We start from the raw sequence: 20498 nt of genomic DNA, 5'->3' as shown, positions 1-20498 counted from the left end.
ATATTCTTGTACATAGAGCAGTATTATAGTAGTTATATTCTTGTACATAAGAGCAGTATTATAGTTGTTATATTCTTGTACATAGGGGCAGTATTATAGCAGTTATATTTTTGTATATAGGGGCAGTATTATAGTAGTTACATTCTTGTACATAGGGGCAGTATTATAGTTGTGATATTCTTGTACATAGGGGCAGTATTATAGCAGTTATATTTTTGTATATAGGGGGCAGTATTATAGTAGTTATATACTTGCAAATTGACAAAACAATAGACAATAACCGAACAATTGAAATCAAAACTCAACAGAAAAAATAAAACTTTATTTATTACATTCATGCCTCTGATACATCAGCCTTGACATAATGCACGGGGGGGCGGACAAACAGGTACTGGGAGCCCCTGCTTATATTGGTTATCTTATTTGTTATACATTTGGTTATCATTTTTTTGTGACTCTGATGGTACCTCCTAATAAAAGAAAAAAAGCAGCATCCATACCAGGTGAATTGTGTCCAAAAAACGATCTTTATTCAGCCATAAAGAAGATGCAACGTTTCGGCCACAATGGCCTTTGTCAAGCATGATGGTACCTCCGGCGTTTACAACTTTCTGCCATCACTTTAGCACTACCGTTACATGTGTTTGCCTTTATTAATGGATTATGTCCATATGATCTGTCTGACATCATACCACTTGGTAAAATTTGCAGGGATACATCACATGATACATATCACTGTACATATGTCATATTGTTAGTACTCCGTGATATAGAGGTGTGTCACAGCTCCTTGACCTGTGTGTCCCATGTACACTTGTTGTACATGTATATGTGTTCTGTGTACTTTCCTTGCCGGTATATAATATTTATTAAAGACGTGTTCCGTTGTATTCCACATGGAACTTTAGGTCGTTCTTTTCCTCCCCTCTTGTTTATAAGGCAGCTCAGCAGAGTTCAGCCCATTTTGAGTTTCCCTAAGTTGTTGAATTCCAACTGGACCCAGCAAAACAGTATAAACATTTTCAAACATTTGCAACTTGCTGAATATATGTCATACAAAACTGAAGAACAGAAACGTAACGATAAAATAAACTCATACTTCATTCCTTAGTTTGCTCTGATCTCTTTTTATTCCACGGCTTTTTCCTCGGTTATTTACTGTGAGTAATGGAGTGACTACATTTGCATTACCGGATTTTCCTTTTCTCCTAAAGAAATACAAGGGGTTCAGGAAAGTCTGGATGAACTTTGTTTTTTGGCCATTTTTTGAGGGTTTAAAGGAAAATGTTAGATTTTCATTTTTAGAAGCATTAGGCTTTACAGGAGGTGATTGAGACAGTACTTCGATGATGTCCTCACTTGGACTCTTGGCTCTAATCCGAGATTCTAGAGAGAGATTTAGGGGCTTCTTCAAACAAGGTTGGGTCAATCCAAACTGCTTCTGGACAATAAAGACTTCTTGCCTGTGATTAAACATGCCTTCCATATCTTCTGCTTTGCCAGGACTAATGTGCTTGATGTTTCTCTTAGTCTTGGGGAGGGCAGTAGGAGAAGACAGTGGGGTGCTGGTGTACAGCAATGAATGTTTTCTTACTCGTTGACTGATCCCACCATTGACCTTTGGTGCAGACACACGTTTTGGGTCAGTGGTGGCCTCTTTGTTTCTACGCTTATGACTTTTTCCATCACTGATCTTCTGTGGGGCAGTTCCAATCTGCTTAATCCTTGACGAAGAACTTTTAGACGCCTGGATTTTGGAGAGCATCAACAGCTTTTTCTTCTTGTTTTTCTTGACTGGTGACTCGAAAGGGTCATCAGACATATTACTCGTTTTCCAAGGTGGCCAAATATTATCAGGTTTCATGGCAACACTCTTCCTTTTTCGTTTCGTCTTCTTTGTTGCTCTGCCGGAGCAGACACTGCCTCGGCTCCGATCTAGTCCTTTCTGCCTATATTGGGAAAGGTTTTCGAGCCCGCATGGGAGTGTGATACCAGTCTTATCAATCTTCGTCTTCTGTTTTTTCTTCTTTTCTTTACTTTTCATACTATTTTCCAAAAGACATATAAATAGCACATCCTCATTTGTTAAGGCTCCATCCAGCTTTGAATTAATAAAAAAGGAAAAAATTATATATTTGATGCGGTGGCAAATTGCACAAAAATACAAATGTCACAGACAGTGGATATGCAGTAAAGCAGATAGCTACACATGAAGAAGACCTGGCACTTGCCATAAACATGTCATTTTTTTACCTGGTGTAAATACTCTTGTTCTCCTGAATTTGGAGTTATTTTTCATTTGTTCCTGCTCCTTTCCATTCCATTTGTAAATGTAGGTTTTTTTTTAAAGCCAAGTGGGCATAGTCATAAAAATCTTCTCTATTGAGTAATATCCACTTATGCAAAATGAAGATTTTGGATACCTACTGTAAAATCTCTTACTCTGAGCCTTTATTGGGGGACACAGGAAACCATGGGTGTCTGCTGCTGCCACTAAGAGGCTGAGAATATGACAAAAAGTTGCCGTATTTTTCTGACTATAAGACGCACCCAGGTTTTAGAGGAGGAAAATAGAAAAAAATTGAAGCAAAAAATGTGGTCATCACACACTGTTATAGGGGGTATCTGCTGCTGACACTGTTGTAGGGGTAATGTCCCCCAATTCTGTACCAATATTCCCCATCCTGGTATATGTCCCCATCTGGTATATATGTCAAACCCCCATCCTGATATATAAGTCCCCATCCAGATATATATGTCCTGGAATGTATGGCCCTCCATCCTGGTATACACCCCCCACCATCCTGGCTGGTATATATGCTCCGCCATCCAGGTATGCATGGCCCCCCTTCCTGGTATACAAAGCCCTCCATTCTGGAATAGCTCGCCCCATCCCCATTCTGGTATACATGGCCCCCATCCTGGCTGGTATATATGCTCCACCATTTAGGTATACATGGCGCCCCTTCCTGGTATACAAGGCCCTGCATCCTGGAATAGCTGGCCCCCATCCCCATTCTGGTATACATGGCCCCCTTCCTCATCCTAGTATACATGACTCCCATCAGGTATAGATGGCCCCCATTCCTGGTATACGTTGCCCCACATCCTGGTACACATGGCCCCCAATCCTGGTATACATGGCCCTATCGAAGCAAAAGAGGGGAGAAGCCAGCGCTGCCTATGGTCAGAACGCAATACATAAAGTGCAAATGCAAATATTGATTTCTAACTGTATTTCAAAATGAGACATTTAGCAAACAATTGATCAATTCTTTGAGCCACCCCGCCACGTCACGGCAATCTCATAATGGGGCAGTCCTACTCTACGTTTTTTTATATTCGCTGTGCCATAAAGGCCTCCTAAATAAATTAAAAGCTGGCTGGGCAGTGTGGAGGTTGGACCTGAAATGTCTCCAATGTAGAAAGACAGCGCTCCATCTGGGTGTTGGGATTCAAAAAATCTTTATTTCAGCCATGATAAAAGCATGGCTGAAATAAAAGACCGGTTGTGCGGTCGAAACGTTGCTGTTGGCTGCTTTTATCATGGCTGAAATAAAGACTTTTTGAATCCCAACACCCGGATGGAGCGCTGTCTTTCTACATTGGAGTCTATATATTGCCCAGGAGGGTTCCCTGGGCTTGGATCGAGCGCCCTGCAAGAGTGAGTGCTGTCAGCTATTCCTTTTTTTATGTGCTGGACCTGAAATGTCTGTCTGGACCTGGTCAACCTTTATCCTTGCCTGCCCCTCTGACGCCATGGGAGTGATTCAGTAATGCTCCAGGTACAGCTTGCATTTAATGTGGCCTTGCTTTTATTTATTTAGGAGGCTTTTATGGCACAGCGAATATAAAAAACGTAGAGTAGGACTGCCCCATTATGAGAATGCTGTGAAGTGGCGGGGTGGCTCAAAGAATTGATCAATTGTTTGCTAAATGTCTCATTTTAAATAAAGTTAGAAATCAATATGTGCATTTGCACTTTATGTATTGCGTTCTGACCATAGGCAGCGCTGGCTTCTCCCCTTTTATTGCTTCGATACATGGCCCTATCCCCATTCTGGTATACATGACCCCCATCATGGTATATATGGCCCTCATCACACTACACACATAAAAAAATAAACCATTCTACTTACCGTCCCTCCGCTCCCTCGCAGTGTGGTGTCCTGTTTTGATGCTGGCAGCTGATTTCAGCTGGTAACAACTCATGATGTCACTGCCATGCACCCTCACAAGCCGAGGTCAGCTGTCGGAATATTCACTGCTCCCCATGCCCGGGACTATGGGAGTGGAGAGTAGTGAATATTAATTTTCTTTAATAGTGGGCACACTGTTAGCAGCAGCCGCTGGCTTCCTGCAGAGGCTGGGCGATCATGTGTACCCGCTATTAAAGAGAATGACTATTCACTGCTTTTCACTCCCATAGTCCCTCCCACCTCTCGGCGCCGGCTTCAATGAATGGAGGTGGGAGTGACTACGGCCGTGGATAGAATTTTCTTTAACAGCGGGCACACGTATTAGCTGCAGCAGCTGGTTCTTGCCTCCTACGACCAGCTGCTCCTGCCTCCATCTACAGCCAGACTAAGGTACATCCGGACTATAAAACGCACCACCCAGATTCTTCCAAAATTTTGGAGGAAAAAAGTGAGTCTCATAGTCTGAAAAATATGTTAGCTCCTACCCAGCAGTTTATACCCACCAACTGGCACAAAGCTAAGCAGTTAGTGAGAAAGCAGTAGGAGAAGAAACAGATATAAAACAACCATAACATAACCAGAACTAGCAATAAACAGGGGCGGGTGCAGTGTCCTCCAATGAAGGCTCTGAGAAAGAGATTTTAAGGTGAGTACCTAAAAGCTTCATTTCTCTATCGTTTCATTGGCAGACACAGGAACCCATGAGACGTCCAAAATCAGTCCCAAGGGTGGGAAAAAGTAGTACCCTCAAGTCAGAGTTCGGATCACTGCAGCTTGCAGGACCATTCTACCAAGATTCGCATCTGACGAAGCATAGATGTGAACCTTGTAGAATTTGGCAAAGGTATAATAGGAAGGCCACGTCAAAGCCTTGCAAATCTGTGAAGCAGACGTCTGGTGGCGGATGGCCCAGGAGGCCCCAACTGCATGAGTGGAGTACACGGTGACCCTGACTAGACGCGTTCTGTCCTAGTCGGTAGGCTTCCAGAATGGCAGAACGAATCCAGCAGGCAATGGTAGACTTGGAAGCAGCTAAGCCTTTCCGCGGACCTTCGGGAATTATAAACAGCGAATCCGCATATCTGATGGGTGCTGTCTTGGAAAGGTAAAGACTAAAGGCTTTTACCAAATCCAGTTTGTTGAGAGACCTCTCTTGAGGATGAAAAGGGAATGGGCAAAAGCAAGGCAATATCTTCATTGAGGTGAAATGCAGAAACCAGGAGAAAGGATGGTATCGGACGTAAACCTACCTTGTCCTGGTGGAAAACTAGAATGACAAGACAGAGCTGTGAGTTCGGAAACTCATCTGATAGAAGTGATGGTGACCAGGAAGGCAGCCTTCCATGAAAGAGAAATTTCCAGTAGAGGTTTGAATGGTGACTCATTAAGAACACAGAGTATTAGATTGAGGTCCCAAGGTTCTTCCGAAGGCAGGGAGGGGAGAATGAAGTGTGTGGATCCATGCAGAAAAGTCTTGATCTGCAAGCGAGAATCTTTTGAAAGAGGATGGAAAGGGCAGACACCTATCCTTTGAGAGAACTGATGTACAGACCAAATTACAGACTCGATTGTAGGAAGGACAAAACAGAAGGCAGATGAAAAACCATTGGGGAGGTCCTATTGGTTTCACACTAGTGGACAAACACTTTCCACGCACGGTGGTAAATGTGAGAGGAAGAAGGCTTCCTTGCTCTGGTCTGAATAACCTGATCAGAGAAACTGTCAGCCATGCCGTTAAACTAAATGACTGAGAAGAGAGGACCCTAGGAGGGAAGGTCCGGGAGTTTCCATGAAGTGTCCACGAGGAGGTTGATTACTTCTGGGTAGCAATCTCTTCTGGGCAAGGCTGGGGCAATGAGACTGATGGACACTCTCTCTGTTTTGATCTTCTTGACCACCCTGGAGATCAGTGGCAAGGAAGGGAACAGGTACGAGAGGGAGAACTGAAACCAAGTGATTACCATGGCGTCTGTACCAATTGCTAGCAGGATGTGTGATCTGGAGATGAACCAAGAAACCTTATAATTCAGTCAGGACGCCATTAGGTCAATGTCGGGAGTCTCACATCAGAGACAAATCTCGTGGAAGACTGACAAGTTGAGGAACCATTCGCCAGTGGCGAGATTCTCTTGACTGAGGAAATGGTCAGCCCAGTTCTGCACTCCTGGGATGTGGCTGCCGAGATCATCGGTACTTTCTGCTCGGCCCTAACAGAATGCGCATCACTTCTGACAATATTGCTCGACTTTCGGTTCCATTTCATTGTCTACTTGAACCCAAATTGGATGGTTGATGAGAAGTTCCTGCCAGAGATGTAGAGCAAGGAAGATTACCCTGAGTTCCAGAATGTTGATGGGAAGAGATGATTCTTGCGCGGTCCAAAGACCCTGGACTGTTAATTTCTGAAAAACTCCTCCCCGACCGAGAAGATTGGCCTCTGTTATAACTATCTTCCAACGAAGTCGCAAAAAAGATCTCCCGTGATAGACTAGGGAGATGGAGTCCACAATTCCAAGCACTTCTTTATCTGGGGAGGGATCGTAATTAGTTGATCATCCGAGGAGTGAGTTGACTTGTCCCATCTTGAAAGTAGAAAAAGTTAAAGGGGACGCATATGGAACTGGGCGAATGGAACTGCTTCCATTGACGTGACCTTTCTGCCTAGGACACTCATACAGAAACTACGAGATTGAGGAGATGTGCTTCTGAGGGAGCGAATCCCGAGCAATAGAACCCAGTGTTTCTCTTCAGGCAGAAAAACTCTTGAACGCGTGGTGTCGAACAACATTCTCAGGAAAACAATACATTGGACCGGGATCAGACACAACTTCGGGATGTTGATAATCCAACCTAGACAGGAGAGGGTGCCCAGAATGATCTGTAGGCTCTAGTGACATGCGAAGGAGGATGCCGCTTTGATGAGAATGTAATCTAAATAAGGGGTGACAAGGATGCCTCTATTCCAAGGAATGGCCATAATCGTCGCCATTATCTTCGTGGATACTCTTGGTCCTGTGGCTAGGAAGAACAGCAATGCCGTGAAGTGGAAATGGGATTGCTGTACCGCGAACTGAAAAAATTTCCTTGTGGTTGGCGAAGGGTCTGGGAGGATGCTTCGTCTATCTCAAGGATATGGTCTGCTCCGAAGAAGAGGTTTCTGGATCCTCCACATCTGATTGACCGCTACAATTAGGCTATTTACCATGTCCTGGAGTTTAGAGATCTGTTCGGAGTCTAGACCAGAATCTGACTCAGACTGAGGTTCTGACTCCAGCAGAGCTAGAGCATCGAAGAGGAGGGAGGGGGACAGAGAAAGGATCCTGGAGGATGGAGAGGATAATGAGGATCTAGACGATGAGCTAGTGCGGGCACACTTTTTAGAACCCCTGTAACGCCTGCGTGGTGTGACCTTTTGGAATTGAGAGGCCGCGGGGTCCATAACACAGAGGGAAGATATCGGAGAACCTGTGGTGGAGGCAGGGCTGGGCAGTCTGTTATGGACCTGGTGGTTAGGAGCACCCGGAATGACCTGATGGTTAAACTCACAGGACAAGCTCTGGGAAGTGGGAACTCTGCTGACCGCAATCCCTAATCCTATCACACACACTAGAAATAGCCGTGGAGCGTACCTAACAGGCCTAGACGCCTCGGCACAGCCTAAGGGCTAGCTACCCCTAGAGATAGAAAGTAAAGCCTACCTTGCCTCAGAGAAATTCCCCAAAGGAAAAGGCAGCCCCCCACAAATATTGACTGTGAGTTAAGATGAAATACACAAACACAGGAATGAAAGAGGTTTCAGCAAAGGGAGGCCAGACTACCTAAACAGACAGAGGATAGAAAAGGTAACTTTGCGGTCAGCACAAAAAACTACAAAAGACCACGCAGAGTGTGCAAAAAGACCCCCGCACCAACTCACGGTGTGGGAGGTGCCACTCTGCATCCCAGAGCTTCCAGCTAGCCAGAGAGAATCATATTAGCAAGCTGGACAAGAAAACAAGAGCAACAAAATAAACTAGCAGGGACTTAGCTTCTGCTGGCATAGACAGGTCACCAGAAAGATCCAAGAGCGAACTGAACCAGTGCTGGAACATTGACAGGTGGCATGGAGTAACGATCTGGGTGGAGTTAAATAGAGCAGCCAGCCAAAGAATTAACCAGGTCACCTGTGGAAGGAACCTCAGAACCAGCAGCTCCACTCACAGCCACCAGAGGGAGTCCATCCATGGACAGAACTCGCCGAAGTACCATTCATGACCACAGGAGGGAGTTCCAAAACAGAATTCACAACAGCAGTCGTTCTAAGCAGGGCTGTGGAGTCGGTGAGTCAAACAACAGACTGCTCACTTTCCCTGACTTCCAACTCCTCAACTCTGACTCCACAGCACTGCCTCACTACTGAGCATGTACATAAAGTGCAGCACAGATTCATCTCAACTAAAAGCAGAGATTCTTAGATCAGGAACAGAACAGACATTTATAGGATATTTGATAACTTTCCCAAACTCTTATGAAAACATTTACAGCACATCTTGCACTGAACGCAATTTATTACATATTTAGGAGTCCGAGTCGGTCCATTTTATACTGACTCCAGCATTGTGTGAAGAGTCCGGTGAAGCTGTGCTGCGGGGACCGGAGCTGTGACACACAATGCTGAGACACCCGAGTCAGTAGCTGGAGATGATGCCGAGTATTAGGGATGGAGCCAGTAAAACGCGCAAAAGTTTCCCACAAGCCAGAGGAGAGGAGCAGGTGGAGATGTGAAAAGTGCACGCAGGAATCCTGTTCTCTGGGAGATAGAAGAGTCCTGATTGGTTAGGAGTAGTGGGCGTGGCCACACGATGAGTCGGCACGTGGGATTGGCTGGCTGACAGGAGAAGGCCTGGGATGGAGCCAGGGACTAAATTTTATTATGATGGCTGTGTAGGGGAGGGGGTGCAGTAGACGGAATATTAAAGTTATTTTGCGCTCTATGAAAGGAGTTTGCTTGTTAAACGGGAAGGGGCCTATAATACTTACTGCATGACTAGGGATTAGTGATAATCTATTAAAAATGATGATAATGTGTGCAAACTGTAAAGCGCTGCGGAATATGTTGGCGCTATATAAAAATAAACATTATTATTAAAAAGAGCCCCCTCACTGCCTGAACAGAGATACCAGTCCTAAAGACCAGGAATCCTTCTTCGCAGAATTGGTGCCGAAGATGGACATCGAACACCTGGGTGAAAACCATGGCGCGGCTGGACGCAGATCTTCGGGCTGTCATCAGAAAACCTGTGGCCCGGGAACGTGTCCCACTTCCCACCGTCCACGTCTGGCTCTGGAAGGCGAGCAGGCCAAGTGGGGATGGCAAGGACCAATGTGGATGCCCTAAACCTAAACACTCTTGATGTGTTAGGGGGATAGGGTCCTGCCGGATGGACCGGGGAGACAACAGTAGTGACGCAATCCCACACTGTGCTCTCGGTTTTTAGGGGGGAGAACAGAATTATCAATTACACTCTGTTGTCCAAATCGCGAGGTGAACCTGCAAAATGGAAATCATTAATAAGAAACAACAAAATAGAGAAACACTATATGTACATACCAGGTCATATCTCAGGAATAGAGAGGAGCAAGAAAAAAAAGAATAACAGAGCCAGATTCAGGAGAACATTTACTACATGCTAATACATATTTATGGCAGGTGACATAATTTATGGCAAGCTTCATTTTTATACCAGAGATGGATGCAACAAAAGATGTAAAAAAAAAACCATGCACCCCATGTTTAGCTTGAGGTACGGATATTGTCATCCTTATGTCCGTTTTGTCCATCTGTATGGCATCTGTTTTTACATAAACAATTTTATAAGTAATAAAAGTTAATACAGTTTCCTAACTTTATCATTGCAATTTTTCCATGAAAAATCCATGACTTACGGCTGGTAACTCGTTTGTGATCCATTTTTTACGTACCCATTGATTTATAATTAGTGATAGACGAACCCGAACAGTAAAGTTCGGGGTCCGTACAGAACACCTAGTGTCTGTGCACAGACCTCGAACATGGACTTCTACAGGAAGTCTGTGTTATTGTTCGGCTTCAGCCCCCCGAACATTGTCTGTTTCCCACGCTGTCATCTGTGTGACAGCGTGAGAAACACCAGCGGCTCTGACCGTCCGTAAGTTACTTACTGCCTGTCTGAGTGCTGTGATGATTCCCACGCTGTCAGATTACAACATGAGCCAGCAGCAGTGACTGGTGTAAAAAGGTTACCGCCGGTCACAGGCGTCGGCTGATGAGAGAGTACTACTCCCATCAGCCTATGCCTGCTGTCGCTGGAAGCATAGAGAGCAGGCGTCGGCTGCTGGCGCTTGTGTTATAAATAAATACATTTTAAAAATGGGGTCACTTCTATTCTTGGTAACCAGTGCAGACAAAACCAACAGCAGCAGGCTGCAACTCTCAGATGTCAGCTTTATCATGCCTGGTTATAAAGAAACGCCGCTTTTTAAAAATTATTTAAATAGAGAAAGTGAACTCTATGAACTTCGCTCACTTTATTCACATCACCGCGAGACACTGATGCCTCACTATGATGCGCAACTCAGTGTCTCAGGTGGAGGCTGAATACTCACATCATGCCAACGTACTGCATGCCCCCTAGATGTAACAGTGCTAGACTCGTCAAGGAACACATGGATTATCTTCACAGTGCTAGCGGTGATCTCATTGAGGTCACCGCAGTTCATCGTCCCAGCTCATAGAGAAGCGAACATGTGAACGCAGGTTCAATGACTGGTGGTAACCTGTATGACGTCACCACTCGTCACTGAAGCTGCCTTCTCAGCAGCTCAGTGTCTCCTGCTTTTCAGCGTGAATGGTTGCATCATGCCACTGTCCAGTTTAACAACCAGATTTATCATAGACGGATTATCTTCACGTCGGACAGGTTAGGGATACTGTTGTTTATTATTTTTGTTTTTTTACAGGGGACATTGGCATCGGAGGATTATATTCACGTCGGACAGGTGAGGATTATGGTGTTTTATTATTTTTTGTCTTTAACAGAGGACATGGCCTTCAGTGGATTAGGCATAAAGGTGGGTATAACTTTGTCTTTTTATTTTTATTTCAAATAAAGGTGCCAGTGTCTTTATTTCAAATAAAGAGATTTATTCTGGCTGTATTTTTTCTTTTTTACAATCTACAGTGGGGCAAAAAAGTATTTAGTCAGTCAGCAATAGTGCAAGTTCCACCACTTAAAAAGATGAGAGGCGTCTGTAATTTACATCATAGGTAGACCTCAACTATGGGAGACAAACTGAGAAAAAAAAATCCAGAAAATCACATTGTCTGTTTTTTTAACAATTTATTTGCATATTATGGTGGAAAATAAGTATTTGGTCAGAAACAAACAATCAAGATTTCTGGCTCTCACAGACCTGTAACTTCTTCTTTAAGAGTCTCCTCTTTCCTCCACTCATTACCTGTAGTAATGGCACCTGTTTAAACTTGTTACCAGTATAAAAAGACACCTGTGCGCACCCTCAAACAGTCTGACTCCAAACTCCACTATGGTGAAGACCAAAGAGCTGTCAAAGGACACCAGAAACAAAATTGTAGCCCTGCACCAGGCTGGGAAGACTGAATCTGCAATAGCCAACCAGCTTGGAGTGAAGAAATCAACAGTGGGAGCAATAATTAGAAAATGGAAGACATACAAGACCACTGATAATCTCCCTCGATCTGGGGCTCCACGCAAAATCCCACCCCGTAGGGTCAGAATGATCACAAGAACGGTGAGCAAAAATTCCAGAACCACGCGGGGGGACCTAGTGAATGAACTGCAGAGAGCTGGGACCAATGTAACAAGGCCTACCATAAGTAACACACTATGCCACCATGGACTCAGATCCTGCAGTGCCAGACGTGTCCCACTGCTTAAGCCAGTACATGTCCGGGCCCGTCTGAAGTTTGCTAGAGAGCATTTGGATGATCCAGAGGAGTTTTGGGAGAATGTCCTATGGTCTGATGAAACCAAACTGGAACTGTTTGGTAGAAACACAACTTGACGTGTTTGGAGGAAAAAGAATACTGAGTTGCATCCATCAAACACCATACCTACTGTAAAGCATGGTGGTGGAAACATCATGCTTTGGGGCTGTTTCTCTGCAAAGGGGCCAGGACGACTGATCCGGGTACATGAAAGAATGAATGGGGCCATGTATCGTGAGATTTTGAATGCAAACCTCCTTCCATCAGCAAGGGCATTGAAGATGAAATGTGGCTGGGTCTTTCAACATGACAATGATCCAAAGCACACCGCCAGGGTAACGAAGGAGTGGCTTGGTAAGAAGCATTTCAAGGTCCTGGAGTGGCCTAGCCAGTCTCCAGATCTCAACCCTATAGAAAACCTTTGGAGGGAGTTGAAAGTCCGTGTTGCCAAGCGAAAAGCCAAAAACATCACTGCTCTAGAGGAGATCTGCATGGAGGAATGGGCCAACAACAGTGTGTGGCAACCTTGTGAAGACTTACAGAAAACGTTTGACCTCTGTCATTGCCAACAAAGGATATATTACAAAGTATTGAGATGAAAGTTTCTGACCAAATACTTATTTTCCACCATAATATGCAAATAAAATGTTAAAAAAACAGACAATGTGATTTTCTGGATTTTTTTTTCTCAGTTTGTCTCCCATAGTTGAGGTCTACCTATGATGTAAATTACAGACGCCTCTCATCTTTTTAAGTGGTGGAACTTGCACTATTGCTGACTGACTAATTACTTTTTTGCCCCACTGTAACTATGGGGTTAGTAATGGGTGTATTATAGACGCCTCTCCATTACTAAACCCTGGGCTTGATGTCAGTGACCATAAAACAGACATTAATCTAAAACCTATTACCTCTCTTGCCTCCGCAAGTGGGAAGAGCCAGGCAAAGCGCCACAATCGGTGCATCTAATAGATGTGCCGTTTCTGGGCGGCTGTGGGCTGCATTTTTTAGGCTGGGTGGGAAACAATATCCATGGCCCTTATCAGTCGGCTACTTTCACACTGGCGTTTTTTGCCAGACGTCGCAATGCGTCGTTTATGGCAAAAAACGCATCCTGCAAAGTTGTTTGCAGGATGCGTTTTTGCCCCATAGATTAACATTAGCGACGCATTGCCACACGTCACAACCGTTGTGCGACGGTTGCGCCGTGTTGTGGCGGACCGCCGGGAGCAAAAAACGCTACGTGTAACGTTTTTTGCTCCTGACGGACCGCTTTTTCCGACCGCACATGCGCGGCCGGAACTCCGCCCCCACCTCCCCGCACCTCACAATGGGGCAGCGGATGCGCCGGAGAAATGCATCCGCTGCACCCGTTGTGCAGTGCGTCAAACGCTAGCGTCGGAATCTCTGCCCGACGCATTGCGACGGGGAGATTCCGATGCTAGTGTGAAAGTTAGAATACCAAACTCCAGGTGTCTGAATATTCGGTAGTAACCTTTTTACCAGCAGTCACAACTACTGGCTCACACACTGTCATTTGTATGACAGCATGGGAACCACAATGCTCTGACCGGCGGTAACAATCGTATCGCCAATCAGAGCCCATGTTTGCCATGCTGTCATGGAGATAACAGCGTAGCAAACAAAGGATGTTTGGGCCCCCCAATCATCTGAATGGGGTCCAGGTTCAGGCTCGAATTTGGGTACTGTTCTGGTACACGAACTAAACTTTTTTTTTAAAATGTTGAGCTGAACCCGCCGGACCCGAACATCCACAGGTTCGCCTATCACTACTTATAATAGGCGAGTCTGATTCAGAATATGGATTTTTCATACATAGATCATAAGTTCGTGTGTAAAAACGTTCATGTGAACTACCACATTGCCTTGCATTGGTCAGTCTGCTGTCCATATTGCTATCATTTTTGCATATGGACGGCACACAGATGTAACACGGACGGCACACAGACGTAACACGGACGGCACACAGACATAACACGGACGTAACACGGACGGCACACAGACATAACACGGACAGCACACAGACGTAACACGGACGGCACACAGACATAACACGGACAGCACACAGACGTAACACGGACGGCACACAGACGTAACACGGACGGCACAAAGACATAACACAGACAGCACACAGACTTAACACGGACGGCACACCGACGTAACATGGACGGCACACAAACGTAACACGGACAGCACACCGACGTAACATGGACCTAACACGGACAGCACACTGACGTAACACGGAGGGGACACCGACGTAACATGGACGGCACACAGATGTAACACGGACAGCACACCGACGTAACACGGACCTAACACGGACAGCACACCGACGTAACACGGAGGGGAAACCGACATAACATGGACAGCACACAGAAGTAACACGGACGGCACACAGACGTAACACGGACAGCACACCGACGTAACACGGACGTAACACGGACAGCACACCGACGTAACACGGAGAGCACAGTGACGTAACATGCATGGCACACCTACGTAACACTGACGGCACACTGACGTAACATGGACGTAACACAGACGTAACACGGACCGCACACAGACGTAACACGGACCGCATACAGACCTAACACGGACAGCACAGACGTAATACGGACGGCACACAGACGTAACACGGACCGCACACAGACGTAACACGGACCGCACACAGACGTTACATGGACCGCACACAGACGTTACACGGACAGCACACAGACCTAACACGGACAGCACAGACGTAATACGGACGGCACACAGACGTAACACGGACCGCACACAGACGTTACACGGACCGCACACAGACGTAACACGGACCGCACACAGACGTAACACGGACCGCACACAGACATTACACGGACCGCACACAGACGTTACACGGACAGCACACAGACGTAACACGGACAGCACACCGACGTAACACGGACGGCACACCGACATAACATGGACGGCACACGTTCGTCTGAACGAGCCCTAATGATGGGAGTACCTTATTCTGCTGTGAGCTGTGAGGCCTGTGTAAAGATTTTCTGTTTTTCTTTTTGTTCCTTTTCTTCAACTTTTGTGACTCCATTAAGATTTTTCTTCCTGGGGAACATAAGAAATTAAAGTGACGAGGAGAGAAAGAAACATCTGTGGCCAGTACTTTGGTCAAAGTACACACATATACCCCACACACACATATACTCTATATACACATATACCCCATATAGACATATACTCTATATACACATATACCCCATATACACATATACTCCATGTACACATATAACATATAATGCACCCCACATTATTCTGTATGCACGGTACCCCCACATTATTCTATTTGTACTGCACCCCATTATTTTGCTGGTGCAGTCACTGTGTACATACATTACTGATCCTGAGTTACATCCTGTATTATACCCCAGAGCTGCATTCACTATTCTGCTGGTGCAGTCACTGTGTACATACATTACATTACTAATCCTGAGTTACATCCTGTATTATACTCCAGAGCTGCACTCACTATTCTGCTGGTGCAGTCACTGTGTACATACATTACATTACTGATCCTGAGTTACATCCTGTATTATACTCCAGAGCTGCACTCACTATTCTGCTGGTGCAGTCACTGTGTACATACATTACACTACTGATCCTGCACTGATCCTTAGTTACATCCTGTATTATACTCCAGAGCTGCACTCACTATTCTGCTGGTGCAGTCACTGTGTACATACATTACTGATCCTGAGTTACATCCTGTATTATACTCCAGAGCTGCACTCACTATTCTGCTGGTGCAGTCACTGTGTACATACATTACATTACTGATCCTGAGTTACATCCTGTATTATACCCCGGAGCTGCGCTCACTATTCTGCTGGTGCAGTCACTGTGTAGATACATTACTGATCCTGAGTTACATCCTGTATTATACCCCAGAGCTGCACTCACTATTCTGCTGGTCCAGTCACTGTGTACATACATTACTGATCCTGAGTTACATCCTGTATTATACCCCAGAGCTGCACTCTCTATTCTGCTGGTGCAGTCACTGTGTACATACATTACATTACTGATCCTGAGTTATATCCTGTATTATACTCCAGAGCTGCACCCACTATTCTGCTGGTGCAGTCACTGTGTACATACATTACATTACTGATCCTGAGTTACATCCTGTATTATACCCCAGATCTGCACTCACTATTCTGCTGGTGCAGTCACTGTGTACATACATTACATTACTGATCCTGAATTATATCCTGTATTACACTCCAGAGCTGCACTCACTATTCTGCTGGTGCAGTCACTGTGTACATACATTACTGATCTTGAGTTACATCCTGTATTATACCCCAGAGCTGCACTCACTATTCTGCTGGTGCAGTCACTGTGTACATACATTACATTACTAAGCCTGAGTTACATCCTGTATTATACTCCAGAGCTGCACTCACTATTCTGCTGGTGCAGTCACTGTGTACATACATTACATTACTGATCCTGAGTTACATCCTGTATTATACTCCAGAGCTGCACTCACTATTCTGCTGGTGCAGTCACTGTGTACATGCATTACATTACTGATCCTGAGTTACATCCTGTATTATACCCCAGAGCTGCACTCACTATTCTGCTGGTGCAGTCACTGTGTACATACATTACATTACTGATCCTGAGTTACATCCTGTATTATACCCCAGAGCTGCACTCACTATTCTGCTGGTGCAGTCACTGTGTACATACATTACATTACTGATCCTGAGTTACATCCTGTATTATACCCCAGAGCTGCACTCACTATTCTGCTGGTGCAGTCACTGTGTACACACATTACATTACTGATCCTGAGTTACATCCTGTATTATACCCCAGAGCTGCACTCACTATTCTGCTGGTGCAGTCACTGTGTACATACATTACATTACTGATCCTGAGTTACATCCTGTATTATACTCCAGAGCTGTACTCACTATTCTGCTGGTGCAGTCACTGTGTACATACATTACATTACTGATCCTGAGTTACATCATGTATTATACTCCAGAGCTGTACTCACTATTCTGCTGGTGCAGTCACTGTGTACATATATTACATTACTGATCCTGAGTTACATCCTGTATTATACCCCAGAGCTGCACTCACTATTCTGCTGGTGCAGTCACTGTGTACATATATTACATTACTGATCCTGAGTTACATCCTGTATTATACCCCAGAGCTGCACTCACTATTCTGCTGGTGCAGTCACTGTGTACATACATTACATTACTGATCCTGAGTTACATCCTGTATTATACCCCAGAGCTGCACTCACTATTCTGCTGGTGCAGTCACTGTGTACATACATTACATTACTGATCCTGAGTTACATCCTGTATTATACTCCAGAGCTGTACTCACTATTCTGCTGGTGCAGTCACTGTGTACATATATTACATTACTGATCCTGAGTTACATCCTGTATTATACCCCAGAGCTGCACTCACTATTCTGCTGGTGCAGTCACTGTGTACATACATTACATTACTGATCCTGAGTAACATCCTGTATTATACTCCAGAGCTGCACTCACTATTCTGCTGGTGCAGTCACTGTGTACAGACATTACATTACTGATCCTGAGTTACATCCTGTATTATACTCCAGAGCTGCACTCACTATTCTGCTGGTGCAGTCACTGTGTACAGACATTACATTACTGATCCTGAGTTACATCCTGTATTATACCCCAGAGCTGCACTCACTATTCTGCTGGTGCAGTCACTGTGTACATACATTACATTACTGATCCTGAATTACATCCTGTATTATACTCCAGAGCTGCACTCACTATTCTGCTGGTGCAGTCACTGTGTACAGACATTACATTACTGATCCTGAGTTACATCCTGTATTATACTCCAGAGCTGCACTCACTATTCTGCTGGTGCAGTCACTGTGTACAGACATTACATTACTGATCCTGAGTTACATCCTGTATTATACCCCAGAGCTGCACTCACTATTCTGCTGGTGCAGTCACTGTGTACATACATTACATTACTGATCCTGAGTTACATCCTGTATTATACTCCAGAGCTGCACTCACTATTCTGCTGGTGCAGTCACTGTGTACATACATTACATTACTGATCCTGAGTTACATCCTGTATTATACCCCAGAGCTGCACTCACTATTCTGCTGGTGCAGTCACTGTGTACATACATTACATTACTGATCCTGAGTTACATCCTGTATTATACTCCAGAGCTGTACTCACTATTCTGCTGGTGCAGTCACTGTGTACATATATTACATTACTGATCCTGAGTTACATCCTGTATTATACCCCAGAGCTGCACTCACTATTCTGCTGGTGCAGTCACTGTGTACATACATTACATTACTGATCCTGAGTTACATCCTGTATTATACTCCAGAGCTGCACTCACTATTCTGCTGGTGCAGTCACTGTGTACAGACATTACATTACTGATCCTGAGTTACATCCTGTATTATACCCCAGAGCTGCACTCACTATTCTGCTGGTGCAGTCACTGTGTACAGACATTACATTACTGATCCTGAGTTACATCCTGTATTATACCCCAGAGCTGCACTCACTATTCTGCTGGTGCAGTCACTGTGTACATACATTACTGATCCTGAGTTACATCCTGTATTATACCCCAGAGCTGCACTCACTATTCTGCTGGTGCAGTCACTGTGTACAGACATTTCATTACTGATCCTGAGTTACATCCTGTATTATACTCCAGAGCTGCACTCACTATTCTGCTGGTGCAGTCACTGTGTACATACATTACATTACTGATCCTGAGTTACATCCTGTATTATACCCCAGAGCTGCACTCACTATTCTGCTGGTGCAGTCACTGTGTACATACATTACTGATCCTGAGTTACATCCTGTATTATACCCCAGAGCTGCACTCACTATTCTGCTGGTGCAGTCACTGTGTACAGACATTTCATTACTGATCCTGAGTTACATCCTGTATTATACTCCAGAGCTGCACTCACTATTCTGCTGGTGCAGTCACTGTGTACATACATTACATTACTGATCCTGAGTTACATCCTGTATTATACCCCAGAGCTGCACTCACTATTCTGCTGGTGCAGTCACTGTGTACATACATTACATTACTGATCCTGAGTTACATCCTGTATTATACTCCAGAGCTGCACTCACTATTCTGCTGGTGCAGTCACTGTGTACATACATTTCATTACTGATCCTGAGTTACATCCTGTATTATACTCCAGAGCTGCACTCACTATTCTGCTGGTGCAGTCACTGTGTACATACATTACATTACTGATCCTGAGTTACATCCTGTATTATACTCCAGAGCTGCACTCACTATTCTGCTGGTGCAGTCACTGTGTACATACATTACATTACTGATCCTGAGTTATATCCTGTATTATATTCCAGAGCTGCACTCACTATTCTGCTGGTGCAGTCACTGTGTACATACATTACATTACTGATCCTGAGTTACATCCTGTATTATACCCCAGAGCTGCACTCACTATTCTGCTGGTGCAGTCACTGTGTACATACATTACATTACTGATCCTGAGTTACATCCTGTATAATACTCCAGAGCTGCACTCACTATTCTGCTGGTGCAGTCACTGTGTACATACATTACATTACTGATCCTGAGTTACATCCTGTATTATACCCCAGAGCTGCACTCACTATTCTGCTGGTGCAGTCACTGTGTACATACATTACATTACTGATCCTGAGTTACATCCTGTATTATACTCCAGAGCTGCACTCACTATTCTGCTGGTGCAGTCACTGTGTACATACATTACATTACTGATCCTGAGTTACATCCTGTATTATACTCCAGAGCTGCACTCACTATTCTGCTGGTGCAGTCACTGTGTACATACATTACATTACTGATCCTGAGTTACATCCTGTATTATACTCCAGAGCTGCACTCACTATTCTGCTGGTGCAGTCACTGTGTACATACATTACAGCTTGCTTGTAGTCGGCTCGGCCCCTCCAGCTGACGCTGTTACCGCCATTTTTTATTCTGAACAGATAACACCATTTTCCACACATGATCACCTGCTTACTGACTCATATATACTCGCTGAGGCTTCGGCTGTGGAGACCCCGCTAGTCCCGAGAACACGGATCCCAAATTCTCCTGTGTGAAAGGCGCTCACTAATATTTCATCTCTACACTCGTCCCAGACAACTTATACATCGTCATCTGATTGGCTGCAGGGTGACCACGTGATGCTCGTGTGGCCGCTTTGCAAATACATTTTT

The 20498-nt window shown here is 44.8% G+C and overlaps 1 protein-coding gene across 3 annotated transcripts; it reads right to left on the bottom strand.

The window, feature by feature from the left end:
- Positions 1–510: 510 nt before the first annotated feature.
- Positions 511–20441, bottom strand: LOC138648920 (uncharacterized). Of its 3 annotated transcripts, none has more exons than XM_069738901.1 (3): positions 20304–20441; positions 15191–15288; positions 511–2101 (listed from the first exon to the last, which is right to left on the bottom strand). In XM_069738901.1, the coding sequence occupies exons 1-3, from the start codon at positions 20305–20307 to the stop codon at positions 1094–1096; spliced, it is 1110 nt and encodes a 369-aa protein (XP_069595002.1). In that variant the 5' UTR covers positions 20308–20441; the 3' UTR covers positions 511–1093. The 3 variants fall into 3 exon arrangements, with proteins under 3 accessions (XP_069595002.1, XP_069595004.1, XP_069595003.1); XM_069738903.1 differs by having other exon boundaries at positions 20292–20437; XM_069738902.1 differs by having other exon boundaries at positions 20194–20421.
- Positions 20442–20498: the final 57 nt, after the last annotated feature.

Source organism: Ranitomeya imitator, chromosome 9 (assembly GCF_032444005.1).
Source record: "Ranitomeya imitator isolate aRanImi1 chromosome 9, aRanImi1.pri, whole genome shotgun sequence".
Taxonomy (NCBI): Eukaryota; Metazoa; Chordata; class Amphibia; order Anura; family Dendrobatidae; genus Ranitomeya; species Ranitomeya imitator.
This window is presented reverse-complemented; position numbering and strand designations above follow the sequence as displayed.